The following is a 20,860-nucleotide window of genomic DNA, read 5'->3' as shown; positions in this document are numbered from 1 at the left end:
CTGAAAACAATTCCTAATCTCCACTGGGTTAAATATATTCTTTCCATCCACTTCTAAATTTGTTACCGTGTTGAGTTTTTGTCTCTTCTTTATTTGCCAAGCCAATAGCTTACCACATTTATCTGCAGATTCAAAAGTCTTTTGTCTCATTTGTTTAATTTTCCATTCTATTTCTTGATTCATCAGTTCCATAAGCTGTGTTTGATATAATTTAATTTCTTTTAGAATCTCTTGCGATTTTGGTTTCAATCTTAGTTTCCTTTCCCCTTCTTTTATCTTTTCCAAAATTTTCTCTTTCTTCTCATTTTGGCTTCTTTTCTTTAATGCATTTTGTTGTATCAAAAATCCTCTCATCACGGCTTTACTTGCGTCCCATATTATTCTTTTTTCTACTTTAGTCCTCAAGTTGATTTCAAAGTAGTCTTTCAAAGTTTTTTGGGCCTTCTTGCAAATCTCCTCATCTCCAAATAAGGTGTCATTCATTCTCCATCTGAAGGAGCCAGTTGTTGTTTGCTTCATCACCATCTTTACTGCGTTATGGTCGGAGAAGGTTTTTGGGCAGATTTCCACTTTCTTTATATTCGATGCCATTCCGCTAGTGACCCAAATTTGGTCGATCCTAGTCCATGTCATTTTGGCTTCAGAAAAGAAGGTTCCCTCTCTTTCTAATGGGTGTTTTGTTCTCCAAATATCAATCAAGTCCATATTGTCAGTCATTTCAAAAAAGGTTTTTGGTAGTCTTCCGTCTTTTGTAACTACCTGTCTTTGTGATTTGTCCATATTTGTTGAAACTACTCCATTCATGTCTCCCATCATAATTAAATTGTAATCCATATAGTCCATCAAAGTCTCATGCAACTTCTTGAAAAACTCAGCTTTCCCCTCATTTGGTGCATAAATTCCCACTATCAAAAACTTTTCTCCTTGAGATTGGATTTCAATTGCCAAATATCTTCCTTGATCATCTTTAAAAATTAGTTTCGGCTGCAGTCTTTCCTTTGCGTAAATCACCACTCCTCTCTTTTTTACTCTGTCTGAAGATATAAATTCTTGTCCCAATCTTTTATTTATAAGTAATTTTCTATGTGCTCTAGTCACATGCGTCTCTTGTAAGCAAATCAAGTCCAACTGGTCTTTTTTTAAAGCATGAAATATACTTTTCCTTCTTCTGGGGATATTTAGACCATTACAGTTCCAAGTTAGAAGTTGCAGAGCCATGATGGGGCTATTTACTCTTTCCTCCTACAGCTCCTAGTCGTTGTTCCTCTTCTGTCGGTGGTTCCGTACCCGTGTCTAATGATCCCTTGCTTAAAGGATGTGGCCCTTGTCCCGGAAACACTTCCTTCTGTAAGTCTTCTTCGTGTTCTCCTAAGAACTTGTCTTTATCACTCACTGTCTTTATTCTTCTTTTCTTCCCCTTATATTTAAAAGACAAGCCTTGAGGAAATTCCCACCTGAATGGTATGTAGTTCCTTTTCAGCAGTATCACCAAGTCCTTATAAAGGCCTCTTGCGTCTAGAATGTGTTTAGGAATGTCTTTAAAAATCTCAATATGAAAATCTTCAATCTGAAGGGTTCTTTGGTACTTCTTTGAAGTCTTTCATCCCCACTCACCTCACAGAGTGTTTGTTGTGGGAGAGGAAGGGAAAGGAGAATGTTAGCCGCTTTGAGACTCCTTAGGGTAGTGATAAAGCGGGATATCAAATCCAAACTCTTCTTGGTAGGAATTTTTCCACTTGGCAATTTGGCACCAGCCATTTGGTTTTCGCCTACCTAGTAGCAATTGTCACAACTTTTGTGAGGTTAGGCATTTGATAAGCCTTTGTTTGATGGAGGGGAGGTTGTAGCCTCACCTCTCCCTCCTCAGTATGGGTATCCTGTTAAAGGGATCCAGGGTGTGAATCCTGTCTGATGCCTGGATGTGGGCTAGGGCCATGTCACAGCCCTATGGGGACCTCTCAGGGTGCCCCTATTCGATGTAAGTTACAGGGTGCACCCTATTGGTGGTTTATCCATAAGCGGATTCCCTGCAGATGGGCAGGAGTGAAAATATAGCCTGGCTTCACCCCAATGCCTAAGCCAAACTGCTCACATCTGTAACCAATAAAGTTGTGGCCTATTTCAACCCATAAACCAAAATACCGAATTTTTCGCCCCATAGGGCGCACCAGCCCATAAGGCGCACCTAGTTTTTTTTTGGGGGGGGGAATAGTAAAAAAAATATTTCCCCCCCAGGTGCGGGGCTGGGGCGGGGGAAGCCCGAGCTTCCCCCGACCCCAGTTCCCAGAACAGGCTGCTCTCCGCAAGCCGTGGGAACTTTGGCGCTCAGGTGCCTTGACACGCAATACATCATCACTCCTGCTGTAAAGAAAAGTCCCAGAGCTGTGCTTCTCTGAGTCCCCACCCCCACATCACTGTTCTAAAAAAGTAAAAATGAAATGTAGCATCATTTATCTTTCCTTACCCCCATTTCCTCTGCACATCCAAGTTTGTGTTGTGTCACATATGGAAACTGCATTCCTTTTATTATCATGCTTGAATTGCCTTAAACATTAGGCATGCCAAACCCCCCCCCCCATATATCTGCCAGAGATGGTTCCTAGTTCTGGAGATTCACAGTTCCCACTTCCACAAGTGACTCCACATTCTCACTGGAGCAGCTCCAGGGGGCTCTTGTCTATGGGCCCCCTATTAAGGTGTAGGTCAGTGATGGCCAAACTTGGCCCGCCAGCTGTTTTGGGATGACAATTCCCATCATCCCTAGCTAACAGGACCAGTGGTCAGGGTGGTGGGAATTGTAGTCCCAAAACAGCTAGGGGACCAAGTTTGGCCATCACTGGTGTAGCTCCTTGGCAGATACTTGAGCGTGCAGCCTTTGCTGCTGCCCCGAACTTCACAGTTCACAGGATGCTTCTCTTTAATAATAGGCAGGGGCAAACTGAGTACCAGTTTCTCTCTCTTTCTGAAAATCTACTTAACAGGACTGACCGCCTTCCAACTTCCACCAGATGGTGGGGATTTGACCTTTAATTCCCTAACAGTGAACAGAGTCCCCTGCTCTGTTTTCCTGGGTGACAAAAGCATGCAAAGATGAATGCCATCCTCACTCTCTCTTTCTCTCTCTCTCTTCCTGCCTCTACTGAAAGCATCATTCAGAGAAAGAAAACACCCTCTTCCCAACAAAGCATCAATGTTTTGGAACATGGTGGCTTACAAGAACTTAAGAGGAGCTCTACTGAATCAGTCTTATTTTTCAAAGGACAGCCCTCTGTTTGAAGGTCTATTCAGTGAACATTGCTCTGTTTGAAGCTGTCCTCTATTTGAAGATCTGTCCAGACCAAACCTGGTTTAAAGATAAAGAACTTTGAGAAAGGAGATCAGAGGTCTTAGAGTGGCCTGCCAACAGTGAGATAGAGCAGACACGTAGGTCAAATGGTCACAGTCTCCCCCATCTGGGTGAGATGTGTTGCATTCTTATTCAATGTATAGTAAACCACATTGAGGTCCTTCCGACAATCAAGCAGTACAGTGGTACCTAGTGTTACATACACTTCAGGTTACATACGCTTCAGGTTATAGCCTCCACTAACCCAGAAATAGTACATCAGGTTAAGAACTTTGTTTCAGGATGAGAACAGAAATCATGCTCTGGCGGCGCAGCAGCAGCAGCAGCAGGCCCCATTAGCTAAAGTGGTGCTTCAGGTTAAGAACAGTTTCAGGTTAAGTACGGACCTCTGGTACAAATTACGTACTTAACCCGAGGTACCACTGTATATAAATTTTATGAAATAATAAATAAGTAAATAATCCTTTCTAAATTTCCATCTATATATAAGAAGAAAAGAAGAAATCTGATGGATCAGGTCAAAGGCTCACCTAGTCCAATATTCTGTTTTTACAGTAGAAAAGCAGAAGAAGAAGCCCAAAAGTGTGGTCTGAGCATAACAGTGCTTTTCCTGCCTGCAGTTTCCAGCATTCTGCTTCCGACACTGATGGTAGAACAAAGCCTTCATGGCTAGTAGATGCTTACGACCTTATCTTCTAATCTTCTATGAATTTGTCTCCTTCTCTTCAAAACCATCCATATTGGTGTCCTTCACTGACTTCCAATTGTTTAAGAGAAGTAACAAAAATCTCACCCATTCCCAAATAAAGTTGTCAGAATCTCTGTCTGGTAGGAACTCAGGTGTCGATTTGTACTCATATATGTGGCTCCCTAAATAATACATTTTAATGCATGCTTTACTATACTAGTCCAGATGCCTCAGTTGGATACAGTGTGGTGCTGCAGGTTTGTTCTTCGTATAGGATAGCTGTATTGCAGGGGGTTGGACTAGATGATCCTCAGGATCCCTCCCAACTCTACAAGCCTATGGTTCTATAAGCATTTTTTTGTACATCATTTGACCGGACAACTGCATTACAAAATTCAGAGAAGTGTGGATTTTGAATGCCTTTCAGTTTGCCTCTTGTTTCAGAAAGTGCAAATTAGGTAGGTTCACCTTCAAATGTGAGCTGGATCAAATTTCTTCCCCATTTCTATATATGGTTCCTCATTCCCCCAAATCTCTATGATTCTAGATCCTTCTGCAACATGCAATAGTGGTCCTGGAAAGACCTTGGGTGGTAATCCTGATACATGAATAGAGGGGTTATGAGGATTTTCATCTGTGAAATACCGCCTCTTGATAGAATTCTGTTAGGCAATCGTCACAGCTGCAGCTGAGCTGAGCTAATATTTGTTGAACAAATCCTAAATAAGGGACAGTCAGCTAAAAACATATTGGTCAAGGTACTGGGTTTGATAAGCTGCTCCGGGAAAACTTCCACCTTTCCTCGTCTCTTTATATAACTTTGGTTTATAGGCCTGAGCAGCATCCTTAACTCAGCAGATGGAATGGCTGAAGTGGTGGAGGTCAGCCACCTCCAGAAGGATTAGTTACAAACACATCCAGCAAATAAAATTGATTTGTAAGTTATGGGCCACGTTCCTGTTTGCGATAGAGTTGGTGTCCCTGGAGTGGTGAAATTTCTTTCTAATAGATGTTGGGCAGGCAGGTGTTCTCGCTTGCTATCTGATACTGAAAGGACTAAAGGGGGAGCATTAAATAAAGGAAGGGAAGAAGAAGGATTGGAGCAGACAGTTTTGCATGCCACTTTGAAATGCCCTTTATGCCCTGGCAGAATTCCAGAGGGCTTTGCTAGCACTAAAGAAGATGACCGTTGCATTGCATCATTAAAAAAAAAGATTGCTGATTATTTGGTTTGGCTTCTTTGATTGTTTTGTTGTTGTTGTTGTTGTTTTGAATGCTCAGCTTCTGGTTGACATTTTACCATTATCATCATCATCAGGCCAGATTTACATTCATGCCCAGCAGTGCAAGAAGTTCTCCTGCATGGAGTCTTCCCTCAACCCCCTTGTAACTGTTCCATAGGGATGGAATTGGTCGCATGGTGAGGATTGTAGGAAGCTGCTTTATACTGAATCAGACCTTTGGTCTATCTAGCTCACTACTATATACAGTGTAGACAATAAGCTAAAGTGTAGACTTGACTGACAGCAGCTCATCAGGGTTTCAGACTAGGGTCTTTCCCAGTCCTACTTGGAGATGTCAAGACTTGAACCACCTACAGCATTGTGCCAGAGGCTGGCACCATATTTGGTCCCTGAAGTGCCCCAACCAATCTGGGCTTTGGTGGAGTTGCTAGGCACCAGCAGCTAATGGCTCATGGACCAGCCATGAGCCACAGACCACCACTTTGAGCAGCACTGAGCTAAGCACCCATCTTCTCCCCATCCATCTGCAGAGGCACTTCTGCAGGTGCCCAAATGTTAGGTAGGTGTCTACCAAGAAGGCACCTGTGTCTGTTGCAGCTGCTGCACCAAACTTTACAACCACCTTGATCAAGGTGTCCTTTTGATTATGTTATATATGTTTCTAGCATTTTGTTATTAAAAATTACAAATTATGTAGTGAACAACTGTCCTTGGCGCTCGCCGAATCTCTTTTCTATTCCTAGCTGAGCATTCAGAATTTATTTGTAGAGTGATATTTCAGTCAAGGGCAACAGAATTTCTAATCTATACAAAGAATCTCATCCAGCCTTTCTTCTGTGACCCAGATTTCTCTATTCCACTGAAAGGAAGAGCCCTGTGCAGTTTTGTAGTGTATCCTTTTGAATCAAGCACAAAATGATTTGTTTGCTAAGGGGGTGCTGTGAGAACTAAGCCTCCTTAGATCTCAGTTACTTAATTTAAAAGATTCACCCCCTTTTTGTTCTTGCGCCTTGAATCGCATTATGTGGGTACCCTTACATTCAGACTTTTGCTTTCTAGAGTTAGCTGAAACATCAAATAGCAGAGTCTGGTCTTGTGTTCATAAGGTTCCCAGTATGCACAGTACAGACAGACTGGAAGGCCCTTGGTGGATAGCTGCTCCTACCAGGCTGGATTGAATGGCTCTTTTAGTCCATTTGAAGGCCCATTCCAGACATTATCTGAATTAACATGGTTGCTGCCTCTCCATAATTTCACTCCAAAGCTCTCCAATGATTTTATGAGGGTGGTGGGGTCATGGCTTTAGGTGAAACTTGGTGGCAGCTGCATACCTTCAAGCAGATCCATACTTTCAAGCTGTTCATGTTTAGTATTTGATTTCTGGCTCTGGTAAAACAATGTCACTGTAAGGAAGTCTTCTAGTCCTTTGTATTTTCCCCCCTCCCAGCTCATCATATTGCATGTTTCTGTCATGGAAGAATACTCAATATTGATACAGAGCAGATTCCAATGTATAGTTAGCAGAGTAAAAACTTAAACACATTGCAGGATTCCCCCCCCCCCAAAATAGATCAGAGGCAATTGTAGTTCATCCAGCAGAGCTTTACTGCTACTGAAGGCAAATGAGCATACAGTGGTGCCTCGCAAGACGAAATTAATCCGTTCCGCGAGTCTCTTTGTCTTGCAGTTTTTTCGTCTTGTGAAGCACGGCTATTAGCGGCTTAGCGGCTTAGCGGCTATTAATGGCTTAGCGGCTTAGTGGCTATTAGCGGCTTAGCGGCTTTAAGAAAAAGGAAACAAACTCGCAAGAACTCGCAAGACGTTTTGTCTTGCGAAGCAAGCCCATAGGGAAATTCGTCTTGCGGAACGACTCAAAAAATGGAAAATCCCTTCGTCTAGCGCGTTTTTCGTCTTGCGAGGCACCACTGTAATGGTCACAAATCCAATACATTCAAGATTGGGACTGTCCATAAGAAATCCAGTCACAGCAGACTTAACTTAAACTTACAATAACTTATAATAAGTCTAAACCTTAACAGTAAGCATACTATGTACAGTCATACCCCGGGTTACAGATGCTTCAGGTTGTGTTTTTTCAGGTTACGGACTGCCGAAACCCAGAAGTACCAGAACAGGTTACTTCCGGGTTTTGGCGGCCACGCATGCACAGAAGCGCTAAATCGTGCTTTGCACATGCACAGAAGCGCCAAATCGCAACCCGCACGTGCTCAGACGTGGGTTGCGAATGTGCATTCCGCGCAGATCACGTTTGCAACCTGAGCGTCCACTGTACAGAACACCACACCAGAAGGAAAAGATATAGAAAGTGAAACCCAGGCTCCTTCTGGCCTTACTTTTATAGTCAGCATGACCTTGACAGAAAGAGCTAACAGAACCAGTTTAGGTCAGCTGTACTCAACTTCTCTGAAGGAATAACCTAAACATCATGAACCTTCTGCTTGTTTCTTTCACACAGAGAAGCTTCTGGAAGCTTCCAGAACCCTCTTGAATTAAGGAGAATAGTAAAGATCTCTATACATCAGATCAATACTTTCTGCACTAAGAAATGCAAACTGACAGTTTCGTCCCCTAAAGCCATTTTGTTACCTACCTCCTTTCCTTCTTCTGACCCATCCAGTTGTCTTACATAAAGTCAGAGGTGGCATCTTCCCTCCATCCCAGAATCCCCCAGGTCATGTGCTAAGGACTCTTCAAGTGCATAGGAACATAGGAAACTGCCTTATTCAGAATCAAACTATTGGCTGGCCTAGCTCAGTTGTGTCTTCTCCAGGGGTGGGGAACCTTAGGCCTGGGGGACCAGAAGCAACCCGCCTGGCTTCTTTGACTGGCCTTCAGAACTCTCTCAAAGCCATGCCAGCTCATTGGCCCTACTTTGCACTCAAAGTAATATTTGCCTGGCTAAAATGTTTCCTTGAACTCTTGTGATACCTCTTGCTTTCGTGGATGGAGCAGGGTGTGTGTAGAAACTAGCCTACTGTAGAAAGGTGAAATGGTCGTTGGTTGCTCACGTCTCATTTGCCTTTCTTCCTCACCCACCACTGGCCTGTAGCTTCTGGAAGGTTGCCTGGGCAGGAATATCCAAGTTATACATTTCATCTAAGCTGCATTCTCGTTGTAACTTAGAGATGCACACGATCCTATTGTGAAAAGTTGCCACTCTTGTGGAAAACCATTGGATTCTGCCACCATAGAGGTAAGATGAGGTGGCAGGACTCAACTGACCTCCCAACAGCTGAGTCACTGTAAGCTACAATGACCCAACTGTCAGGAGGTTAGGTGAGCGCCAGCGCCCCATCACCCTGTCTGCTGGTGGCTTCTGTTCTTGTTGTCCTTTGCATGTTACACCTACATAAAGACTAGCCAGTTTTCTCACCCGCAGTGAGGGGAAAGAAGCATCAAACCAGCTAGGAAATCCACAAACTTATAGAATGTTTGCAGTAGAATTGATGAGACCCAGTTTCCACAATAATTTGTCAGTCAGTTAAGTACAGTGCTTTAGATAGCTGACGAGTAATTGCACGACAAGCATGGAAACAGGGTACTTTGATATAAGGCAGGCTAATGTCCCCCCATAAAATGACTCCTTTCTGAAAGTGGTATTGATTTACTTCCTCCTATGTTCATAAATATGCCCTCCTTAGAGTGTCATGGTGTTGATGAAAAGCCAGCGTGGCTGATCCTTCAAACATCAGTTGCTTCTCTTTTCACATTTAGTCCAGGGAGCGCAAGGTGATCTAAGATGTTATACAGAGATGTGCCACAGGGCCACAGCCTCAGAGGAGGGTGTTGACTTTTGGAACGTATTCTCTTGAATGTTCATCTGACTTGTCTTACTTTAGTTAAATATATTTTAATATGTAACTTTGTGTGTGTGTGTGTGTGTGTGTGTGTGTGTGTGTGTGTAGTCTGTAACTTTAGCATACTCTTTTTCTTCTTCTTTGGCAATCACTCGTAGCCGAGTAAGATTCCCTTCCATAAACACAATGAGTCCATAAGTGACTGTGGAGGCCAATTCTGGACCCACACGTCCTTCCACAGTGGGGACATTGGTTCCTGGGCAGGAGTTGATCATGGTGTGGATTTGCCAAGCGTGCCTTCCTCTCAGCATGTTTCTCCCTTGCGTTCTGAGTTCGAGTGACTTCAAAGTCCACTTTAGCATACACACACACACACACACATATGGTTGGTTTCATTTATATTTTGATTTTAAGAAACAAACTTGCTTTGACTTGTGACTTACTGACAATTCCAATGCATATTTTATATTCTTTGTAAGCCACTTTGAGGTTTTATTTAAAATCAAGTGCCCTACAAATTACATTAAAAAATACAAAGAGTAGGTCTCTGGCTCTCTTTTAGTTGAAGAGCTGTCAGCTGCTCCAAGGCAAACACACATCTATCATGAAAAATGGCAGCTGTACATATAGACCTTCTTTTGATTATTGTGACTTGCCCATGTTGTGACATGCCAACATGCCTCCAGTGGCAGCTAGTGATGAAAAGTGGCAGGAAGGGGAAGATATCGATAGATTCGATGAGACTAGAAATTCTGAAGAGGAAGGAGGAACTGGAGGTGTAGCTCCTGTTTTTAGAAGCAGCAGTGGATTTTAGCATAGCATCTAGATTAGCTTTCAAGAGCTATCAACCAACTTGGTCTGGGGGGCCGCCGTTTGTGGTGCTGGCACCGAAGGTTGTCTGGCTGGCAGTGACAGGGCCTTCTCAGTGGTGGCTCCCCATTCATGACATGCCCTCCCTAGTGAGGTTTCTCTTTCCTCCTCATTATTAACTTTTAGGAGGAATTTATAAAATATCCCTGTTTACCCAGGCATTTGATAGCTGAGAGGTACTATTCTTGAAATTATTTCCTTCAAGAGTAGGTGATATTTTAAACTCTGTTTTAGATATTTTAATTATATTATTTTATTATTTTATTTTATTACTGACGTGTTTTCTGCTCTGGGCATCTTGAGGAGGAAGGTCAGGAGATAAGTAAAATAACAGAAAAGGAGAAAGGAGAAGTATTAGGATTAGTAGCAGTAAAGGGTAGGAGTTCTGAAGGATAAGTACTGCAATGCTAAAGCCTGATTCTTATATCATGTGGACCTCCTGGTAAGATGGATCTGCTGGAGACCTTGTCCAGCAGAATATGGTGATCAATAGGGCTTTTTCTCCCATACTTGTACCAGACCGGCATGAGTGATGATCTTTTCTCCCTTGATATGGTGGTATCTATATATATAAAGTACATGTTGTTGTTATTACCGTATTTTTCGCTCTATAGGATGCACTTTTCCCCCTCCAAAAATTAAGGGGAAATGTGTGTGCATCCTATGGAGCGAATTCAGGCTCTTTGGCTTCAGTGATAGCAACGTGAAGCCTCCAAAGCGCAAAGGGAGCGCTCGCTCCGGAGGCTTCGCGTTGCTTTCGCTGAAGCCTGGAGAGTGAGAGGGGTCGGTGCACACTGACCCCTATTGCTCTCCAGGCTTCAGGGATAGCCGCCTGAAGCCTTTGGAGTGCAGCGGGACCTTGTGCTGCGCTCCAAAGGCTTCGGGTTCCTTTTGCTGAAGCCGGGAGAGCAAGACTCTCCCAGCTTCAGCAAAAGGAACCCGAAGCCTTCGGAGTGCAGCAGGAACTTGCACTGCTCTCCAAAGGCTTCGGGTCAGTGAAAGGAACCCGAAGCCTTTGGAGCACAGTGCGAGTTCCGGCTGTGCTCCAAAGGCTTCAGGTGGCTATCCCTGAAGCTTTTGGAGCACAGCGGGACTGCGCAGTGTGCTCCAAAGGCTTCGGGTTCCTTTTGCTGAAGCCGGGAGAGCAAGACTCTCCTGGCTTCAGCAGAGAGGGAGAGCTGCACAGCGCCCCTTCAGCGAAGTGGGGGGAGAAATGGAAGGGGCTCCGTTTCTCCTGCCCCTTCACTGAAGGGGCGCTGAGCATAGAGGGGGAGAATTTTCTTCCCCTGCTCTCCCCCTCCTATGGTCCGGTGCGCCCTATAGAGCGAAATAATAAGGTATATTTCAAAATCTTCATTGTGTTGAAATCCCCACCCTTCTTCTTTATCTTACAGGTTGACGGCCAAAGCAGTTGCTGTCTTGTTGCCTATCTTGGGGAGCTCGTGGATTTTAGGTGTTCTGGCGGTCAACGCGCATGCATTGGTGTTCCAGTACATGTTTGCAATATTCAACTCCTTGCAGGTAGGTTCATAGCCCAGTTAAGGGGCTAAGTGTTCTGCAGTGCAGCAAGACAAAATCTCACCGGGGTGTGAGGTGAGGCAAGGTGGGACGAGGGGTTCAGGCAGAGGGTGAGCCAGGGCAGAGTTCAGGATGTGCTTTGAGGAACACAGAGTTTGGAAGTTGTTCTAGAAAGGAGCCATTATATCAGTGTTTCTCAAACTTGGGTCCCCAGCTTCTGGTTGTTGGACTACAACTCCCATCATCCCTAGCTAGCAGGACCAGTGGTCAGGGATGATGGGAGGTGCAGTCCAACAATAGCTGGGGACCCGAGTTTGAGAAACATGGTGCTATAGAGCAGTAGCAACAGGAGCAGCCTGCTTGTTAACACCGTCTCTGCTGAAAGATGCACCTCTAAGGCTTCTCCAGCTGTTTCCTACTGAGATGGAATCAGAGAGCCCCAGGTCTTCTGCAATGGAGCCCTCTGAGTAAGAGAATGGCAGCAATATATCCTCAGGCTGAAGGGGCACTAGCTTCACAGGCTCATCTGAGAACACTTCTGGTACTGCTGCTGCTGCATGCCCTTACCCTCCTGCTCCATAGTCCTCACCCTCATCCCCCAAAGATGAGGCATCTGACTTCAGCATCGTGGCACTAAGAAGCCTGCAAGATAAAGGTTATACGAAACATTCTATATACAGATTGTGCGCAGTATCTTGCCTCTCTGTTCGCCCCGCTTCCTCTGACCTTTCATGGTCTCTGTACATCACTCACAACTAACAGTAACACCGGGGCCTCTGGAGCAATGTCGTCGTTTGCTATCTTATGCACTAAATATGAGGTGAACCAGGCAGTCAGAGTATTAGGTTGGCCAAGGTTGTGCTACTGTCCATGCTCATTGCTGTTGGGTATTGTTGCTAGAAGGCATAGATTTTTCTCTCTTAGAAAATGGAGCAGCATACAGGGATTTTGCAGAATTCTGATGAAAAGAAAATCAGGAGCAGAAATTGCCGGTGTTTGCTTATTTGTTGCATGCCCAGAAAGGAAAGCAAATCAGGGAATACAAAACAGTGTTTGTTGCTGCAGTTGTTTTCATTCCACAAAGGATACGTGATTGATTGCACACACATATCCTTTGCATTGCGTTTCCTTTGCATTGAAATAAATGGGGTGGGATAACGTAATGACAATGTGTGTCCCTGGCATTTGCTGTTCTTTTGTATGCTTCTCCTTGTTTGTGAAGGGCAATGACCTCTTATCTTACCTTCTTGGACCATTCTCTTGACTTAGCCATATTTCTAACGCGCAGCCAAATTTGACACTCAGCAAGCCCCCAGCCAGTTCAGGTATTTCATGTGTTCCAGCTCAAGCACATCTGGTACAACAAATGAAGCCCTTGATTAGTTGCATCAGGTGTGCTTGAGACAACACCTGTTGTATTTGTGCTGTTGTGAGTGGTTCTATTCAGTGGGTTGAATAATAGTGGGACTAAGTTGCAATTTCGCTGAATTTGGGGAAACCACTTGAAGCATCTGTTGTGTCGAGCTATTTCAATTGTTTTTGTTTAATTTGCTGATTGCTAACAGCCAAAAGTCTGTAAATTTTAATAATAAACCTGATTTGCAGTGGGGGATTGAATAATTTTGATTGCAACTGTATGTGACAGACTTCACTTGAAAGTTGCCTTGTCAACCAGCATTCCAAAAGGCTACCGCTGGTCAATGGCTACCATTATTATTCCCTGAAACTTTAGGATTAAAGACAATCTAACTAAAGGGACACGGGTGGTGCTGTGGGTTAAACCACAGAGCTGAGGACTTGCCGATCAGAAGGTCAGCGGTTCGAATCCCCAAAACGGGCTGAGCTGCCGTTGCTCAGTCCCTGCTCCTGCCAACCTAGCAGTTCAAAAGCACGTCAAAGTGCAAGTAGATAAATAGGTACTGCTCCAGTGGGAAGGTAAACGGCATTTCCGTGCACTGCTCTGGTTCGCCAGAAACGGCTTAGTCATGCTGGCCACATGACCCGGAAGCTGTATGCCGGCTCCCTCGGCCAATAAAGCGAGATGAGCGCCGCAACCCCAGAGTCGGTCACGACTGGACCTAATGGTCAGGGGTCCCTTTACCTTTAACTAAATAATATCTTGATTGGATATGGGCATTGTCAGTGGAAGCCTAGAGTAGAAGGTGATACCTCACATTCCTCTTTCAGGGGTGGAAGGCAGAGTGGCAATTGCTACAACAGGACTGGCCTCTGCCTCCAGAAAGAGTCTCTGTGGATGGATTGTATGTTCCCCAGAGTGTTGCAGCTGTAGCTGCGACATGTCATAAAGAGGGACACTATTAGTACAGCCTTTGCCAAGCTGCTGCCCCTCCAGATGTTTCGGACTATGACCTCCATCAGCCCAAGCCAGTGCAGTGCTGGGACTGATGGGAGTCGCAGTCGAAAACATATGGAGGGCAACAGCTTGCCAAATGCTGCATTGGGGTCTCCGTGCAAGTGACCTTGAAAGAGATTCTCAGAGCATTTAGAGGCCATGTTTTTCTGGTCCCCAACAAACACCTTGATGAGAAGGTCACGTTTTCCCTTTGGAGCCATTTAGATTCAACAGCAGTTGCTCAAACAATCCTTTGTAAAATCCTAACCTCTTTCTTTTTATTTTACTGTTTTAGGGGTTCTTCATCTTCCTATTTCACTGTCTCCTGAACTCAGAGGTATGTTTCCATGTAGGAGAACCTTTGGCAGTAAAAACCAATGGCCCAGCAATGCTGGGATTATATATGTTTTGTGTGTATGTATTTATTTAGTGAAGCAATACGATGATTTAAAATCCGGTTGTAAATCAGCCGCAGTGTTAGGAGAATGGCGCCATTTAATTATGTTTCTCTGGGGAGTGGGCCTTTTATTCCCCTTGGTGAATGTGTATTATATATATTTAGCTGCTGTCTTCCATAGTTTATGGCATCTTCACAAAAGCTAAGAGACTAGGCTGCCGTCAAGGACAGCCACCGAAACCTTTGATTGCCGGTTGATGCTACAGGACAGTTGGTCATGTCCTATAAAGCCCTATATGCCTTGGGCACAGGCTGCCCAAAAGATCATCTCTTCCTGCAAAAACTTCCCTGGATGTTAAGATCTTTGGATGAGCATCCTCTCTTAGTTCCAGAAACATTAGAGGCATAGTTGGTGGTGATATGAGAGAGAGAGACTTTTCTGCAGCTGCTCCCAGACTGTGAAATTTCCTTCCAAGAGCAGTTAAATTGGTTCCCTCTGGCAGCCTAAGACCTTCCTGTCCAGACAGGCCTTTGTGAAACTAAGGTGCAGCAATGCTGACCTATGGGCTGCTGTCGGGAAATCTGTACTTTAATGCTGGTGCTAAATGTGTTTTGATGTACTTGTGTACCATTGTTTTTAACTGGATCGCTTTTATGACTTTGTATTTTACAATCTTTTTGAATTTGGTAAGCCACCGTGAATACCAGCTTTGGAGAAAGGTGACATACAGTGGTATCTCGGGTTAAGTACTTAATTTGTTCTGGAGGTCTGTACTTAACCTAAAACTGTTCTTAACCTGAAGCACCACTTTGGCTAATGGGGCCTCCCGCTGCCGCCACGCCACCGGAGCACGATTTCTGCTCTCAACCCGAAGCAAAGTTCTTAACCTGAAGCACTATTTCTGGGTTAGCGGAGTCTGTAACCTGAGGCATATGTAACCTGAAGCGTATGTAACCCGAGGTACCACTGTATGAATACATTAAATAGATGGGGAGAGGGGGTGTCCCAAAGACATTTTGCTGCCTGAGAGAAATGACAAGGTTGCACCACACCACCAACTGGAATGGCAGTTGAATTTTGAACCCTGGTCACAGGACTGTGTCCTCCACCACACTTGAGGGCAATGGGCTGGCTTAACAATCACAGCTCCGTGTGGCACTCGTAGCTTTGTTATCCAGCAGAGGGGAATAGCGGGATAGAGCAGGCAGCTCAGGAGCACAGGGGCTACCACAACTGCCCCACACCTCCAGCACCTGCCCCCTGAAGTAGCCACCTCAGCTGTTAGAATGGGAAACCATTTTCCAGTCCAAGGACCACTCTCTCCTTTGGGCCACATTTTGAGGGCTACATTTCAGTGGTGGGCTAGGCCAGAGGGGAAAGTGGGTGCAAAAACCAATGCAAATTCTGTCCTTGTAGATTACATTCTACACACACTCACTATGGCCCCTTTCCACCCCCCACCCGCGTTTTGCCTCTGTTCTGCCCTCATCTGGGTCCTAAAGGATCCACATATCAGCAATTGAGCATCAATTGGGCACCCGCAAAATGATCACCGCCTGCAGTTGTTCCTGTAAACAATAATCCATCATAGACATACGTATTTGTTTATTTTGACTCTGAATTGAAGCTGTTGTCAACTACATCTCATTGTGTCTTCTAGACTTTGTATTACATGTGCTCTACGTGACCCTCATACCCAATGAGTAAAATGCTTTTTACAGGAGTAGGAGAGTTAAGCAAACTAATAATTTAAGGGTGGGAAGGAACCCTTCCCAGTTGTTAAGAAATCCTGACAGGAACAAGTAAGTTCTATTGCAGCATTCAGACTTGATGACATCAGGCTGAAATTCCATTTCTTCCTGACTTTTACAAGCAATAACATAAGGGCTGGATGGGAAAGTGTGCTGTAAAAAAGGAGCTATTTTGATTGCCTCAGGAGCTGGCTGTGCTGGGCTTATAGATGGCATTTCACCTTTCCCCGTTAGATTTTTGTAGTTTGCCATAGAAACATGGGAGGGTGAGAGACAGTAATTGACAGGGGAAATAAATAATGGCTTCAGCTATTATTGCAAGGAGGGGGAAAACTATGGGCCATATCCAACATTCTCTGCCCACTAGTGCCCTTGCACTAGTGAATTGCAGAGTTTAAAGGTTGCACAACAAAGGCAGAAGCTTGATGCACAACCATATTTGATAATATGTTTCCTCTTGCGCAGCAGCTGATTCTTCTGCAACTGCTCATTCTTGTTGCACAATTTGCTGCTCAACGATCTTCGGTAACATGCTTTTGTTTTCACTTGCGGAACAGCAGTGTACCAGCACATCAAGCATACAGTTAAAGACTTTAACTGATTGCTATATTGGAAACAAACCTTAATACTTATTTGTATTAATTTGTATTTATTAGCATCTAATAAATTAATTTGTATTATTTGTATTTATTAGCATCTACCTCTAATGCTAATAAAGGGAGCCCACTGCCCTTCCTGGTGAAGTTTAAAATTGTAGGCACCAACTCACATCTCCTTCCTATGCAGATGGACCCCAAAGGGCTGGCGAGGAGAAAAGTAGACTATCCTGCAAACGCCCATCTTCAAGCACCATCACCTAACCTTCCCCTTACCTGCCTTTCCTGCTCCAGAGAAGGAGAGTGTGGGGACAGAAGATTTGTGTGGAGAGGGGTGGTTTTAGGATTGAATCTTTCTGTTTTGTCTTTCTTCTCCCTGCCAAGGTTAGAGCTGCCTTTAAACACAAAACCAAGGTGTGGTCGCTCACCAGCAGTTCGATCCGCAACATCAATGTGAAACCTTTCAATTCGGACATTGTAAGTATATTCCTAGAATTCCTAAGGCTTCGTTATCCTACTGGACAGACGATTTGCCCAAACAATTCTTCCCATGGCATAATGGCACATATGCAACCGAAAAAGGACCTGAAAAAATAGCTGTGTTTGTCTTGTTATGTTGTTTGGTGAATACATAGCGCTATTAGTACCACGGCAGATGTGCACACGGTTGTGGAAAGGGTCCCTTGCAAACAGGAGACTCGAGAACCAATGGACCTTCTTGTTAATCAACTGTTTGCCTTAGTTCTGCCCTAAATTCCATATCTCTTTGCTCAGACAAGACTGCATTTTGGGAATCAGAAAGGGGTACTTTTATAGAGCCTAGATAAAACTTGCAGGTATGTTTAATGTTGTTTATTAACTACTCTCTTTGATGATGTGAGTTTTGAGACAGGGATGGGGAACCTGTGGCCCCCTAGAGGTTGTTGGACTCCAACTCCCATCAGCACCAGCTGCCATGACCAGTGGACAGGGATGATGGGAACTGCAGTCCAACAACATCTAGACATGGGTTGCTGCCTGAGGGAAAACCAGTGGGTTCAAGTTTACTTCTCTGGGAGTCAGTGGTAGTTTGCTTGAAGCAGGAAACGTTCTTACACAGTTTTCTTCCTTTCTCTCCCTCCTTCCCACTCCAGATAACTGGGAACAGGCCAGGAACAACCCCCACGAAACTCAACACTTGGGACAAGAGTACCAATTCAGCAAACAAGATTGATCTCTCAGCAGTTTGACGGCAAACCCTCACAACCCTCCTCTCTGATATCCAAACCGTATCCTCAGGATCTTCGACATGCTGCCTGCCTGTCCAGTATTTTCTCAGAATTTGTGCCAGTAGGAACCACTCCTTTAACCACCACCTGCTAAATTGGGGAGATAATTTCCCATGCTGCATTGGGATTAAGTCAGCCCTTCCAGCTTCTGTTAGTATTGCATACTGCCTGCCACTCGTCCATTAGGAATAGCTATGGAATAGCTAGTGACAAAATACACTGGATGGTCTTGTAAACAGCAGCAGAGACACTAAGTGTGGGGAAATGGATTGCACTCCCTCAGTAATGGGACTTCGGACGTTTAATGGCACCTCAGGAACGATGATCATGACATGCTTTTCCGCCTTGCAAAGCAAATGTGTGTTTTTGTGTGTAGCATTATTAAAACCACGCCATTCCTGTCTAGTGCTACAACCCCAATTTGCATTAAATAATATGAGCAGTCCAATTACCCAGGAGAAGCATTGCCAGAGAACACCCAGCCAACAGACATTTCACCTGGAAGTGGCATGGAAGTCAAAGACAGAAGGGGAAATAGAGTCAGGATCAAACAATGTATCACGTGGCACATTGGCCTTGGGACCAACAATGATGGCAGATGTTGAGTGTGCATGGCCTATACATCTGTTTGGGCTTTGCCACGGTAAGTTCCAATGACTGTTTTGTCCACCTGCAGGGTTATTTTATTGGAGTGCTGTCTGCATCAGCCAAAACACCCTTTGGTATGAGTCAGGTGCCTGCAGTCTTTCAGATGAGAATCAACGACTGTCTGCTGAATAGATTTTGCGGACAGAATTAACCTGTATGCTTTTGGGAATCATAACAAAGCTGACTCTTGGGTTTATCTGTCTTCTTTGCCCGGCAGCATCGGATGCTGAATGCCAAACAGGAGCGCCCTCTCCCCACAAAGAAATGCAAAACAAAACGAAAACGCTTTCATACAAACCAGCAACAACAAGAAGAAAAATTACTGTGAAGTCGTCAGCCGGACTGCAGCTGGGATTGTGTTATTATCCACAGATGTTGTTATTTTACTTTATTTCATCTCCTGATAAACAAACCTTTAGTCTTTCCAGCAGTGCAGTGATGCAATGTCTTTTGAAGGGGAAAGCAACACCTGTTTTAATTCTACAAATGTATTTTTTGCCTTTATTGGCTTTGCTACTCGTGTTTATTTTCTGATACAGTTCCAGGAATTGCATAGACTCAGTTCAAGTCACCTTTGCAGCCGTAAGGGCTGGCAGATGGCTTTCTTAAACAGGCCAGCACAAGGGGTTCTCACCACCATTGCCCACTTGCCCGGCACTGGTTCCTTGCAGTGAGAGGTGGCTGGGAAAGTACCTACATCGTTGAGACAACAGCTAGAAATCCTGTTTAAGCTCAGGGCTTAACCACACTTGCCTTTCCTACATGCTTTTCACAGTCCACACATTAAAATTCTGTGCCTGGGTATCCTTTGTTGTTGTGGTTCCAGAGCTTAAAGAGTGGAAAACCACTCTTTAAAGCTGAATCAAACCAAACAGCAAACTGTGGACAACCCAAATTGTTGCGCTTCTGCTTTAAAGAGTGGGTTTTTGCAAAGAAAGCATTGGAGGGTGGGAGTGTGGACCTGTGCCTGGAAAAAGTGAAGCAAAAGAGAAGTGTGGGTAAGTGCTCAGTAAATAATAATAATATTTTTTTAAAAAATCAATTATATTAATGTAAATTCACCCCCTTGCTCCCAAGTTTAAACTGAACTTTTCAGCTGCCTTGGTGGTGGTGCAGGCCTTCTCCTGGCTGCTTTGCCCAGAATTCCTTGCTCTGAGGAAGATTCCCCTTGGATCATTCTCAGAGTGAGGAATAACAGGAGAAGGGTGGAGAAACCACCAGCGGGGCAGAGCTGCGGCTTTCAGCTTTTTCTTTTTTGCTCTTCATGCCTGCAACATGGGAGGGGGCAGAGGTGATCTTGATTCAAGTGTAGGATCTCATCAGATCCAGAGGACCGGGGGGGGGGCATGTCTTATTTATTTATTTATTTCATAAGCCTTTATACACCACGTGACTGTAAAACAAAACGAACAAACCCTCCAAGTGGTTTGCAGAAAGGATAAAACAATAAAATCATCGGCAAAAAAACAATTGAAGGAGCTATCTGAAACATTCTTTTGAGCTGGAGAGAGAATGGCAACCCAAGCAGAGCAGAACAGGACCAGTGAAGAATGAGGCGACCAACGGAGCGAGCTGCTTGACATAGCTGCTTCATTCTGCCTCCTGATTGGTCTGGCCCTGAGTATTATTTTTTTAAAAAAATGAACGGGGGATGCTTGAGACTAGAGTTCAGCGGTAGAGCATCTGCTTTGCATGCAGAAGATCTCAGCTTCAATCCCTGGCATGTCCCACTATGGTAGGGAAAGGCTCCCGTCTGAAACCTTGGAGAGCGGTTGATATTCTATGTAGATGGCATTTACCCAGATTGGCTGCTAGAAAACCCTGAGATAACTGGTTTGAATGGGTATAAGCCAGCTTCCTGTCTACCTTTGAATCACACAGCTATGGAAGAACTTTAGGTGCACTCCCATCTGGTAAAGGATGGTGGTGAGCAGGGCTAACCTATTCATGAGTCAAGGTGAAGTGACCACCTCAGGCAGTGGGATCCACAGGGGCAACAGATCTGGCCTCCACTGCCCACTGTTTCTGCCGCGGTGGCAGTGATGGCTGTGGTGCGCTCCTTGGAGGTTCGACCTGCTGCCTTCTTGATAGCCCATCCCTAATTCTGCTGCTACAATGACCTCTTGATGAATAGAAGGTGCTGCTGGACTCCTTCTACCCCAGAGGAGAAATGGCTGGGGTTTCTCCCTGGGCTCTACATCTGCCTGGTTGTTCTTGAGCCCAGACAAAAAAGCAATCTAATTCAGTGATATAATAATAATAATAATAATAATAATAATAATAATAATAATAATAATAATACAGCCATACCTTGGGTTGAAGTAGCTTCTGGATGAATATTTTCAGGTTGCGCTCCACGGCG

At 44.5% G+C, this 20,860-nt stretch overlaps 1 protein-coding gene across 2 annotated transcripts in view; it reads left to right on the top strand.

Annotated features, from left to right (window-relative positions):
* Window positions 1-19,251, top strand: part of ADGRD1 (adhesion G protein-coupled receptor D1) — a 286,097-nt gene extending 266,846 nt beyond the window's left edge. For both annotated transcript variants that reach the window (XM_053368984.1, XM_053368983.1), the window contains 4 exons: window positions 11,361-11,487; window positions 14,133-14,174; window positions 16,967-17,059; window positions 17,716-19,251. In XM_053368984.1, coding sequence (XP_053224959.1) covers window positions 11,361-11,487; window positions 14,133-14,174; window positions 16,967-17,059; window positions 17,716-17,811 — 358 coding nt within the window. In that variant the 3' untranslated portion in view covers window positions 17,812-19,251. The remainder of the gene's footprint in view (window positions 1-11,360; window positions 11,488-14,132; window positions 14,175-16,966; window positions 17,060-17,715) is intronic.
* The last annotated feature ends 1,609 nt before the right edge of the window (window positions 19,252-20,860 follow it).

Source organism: Podarcis raffonei, chromosome 16, assembly GCF_027172205.1.
Source record: "Podarcis raffonei isolate rPodRaf1 chromosome 16, rPodRaf1.pri, whole genome shotgun sequence".
In the NCBI taxonomy this organism is placed as follows: domain Eukaryota; kingdom Metazoa; phylum Chordata; class Lepidosauria; order Squamata; family Lacertidae; genus Podarcis; species Podarcis raffonei.
Note: the sequence above shows the minus strand (reverse complement) of the source record. Positions and strands in the feature narration are given on the sequence as shown.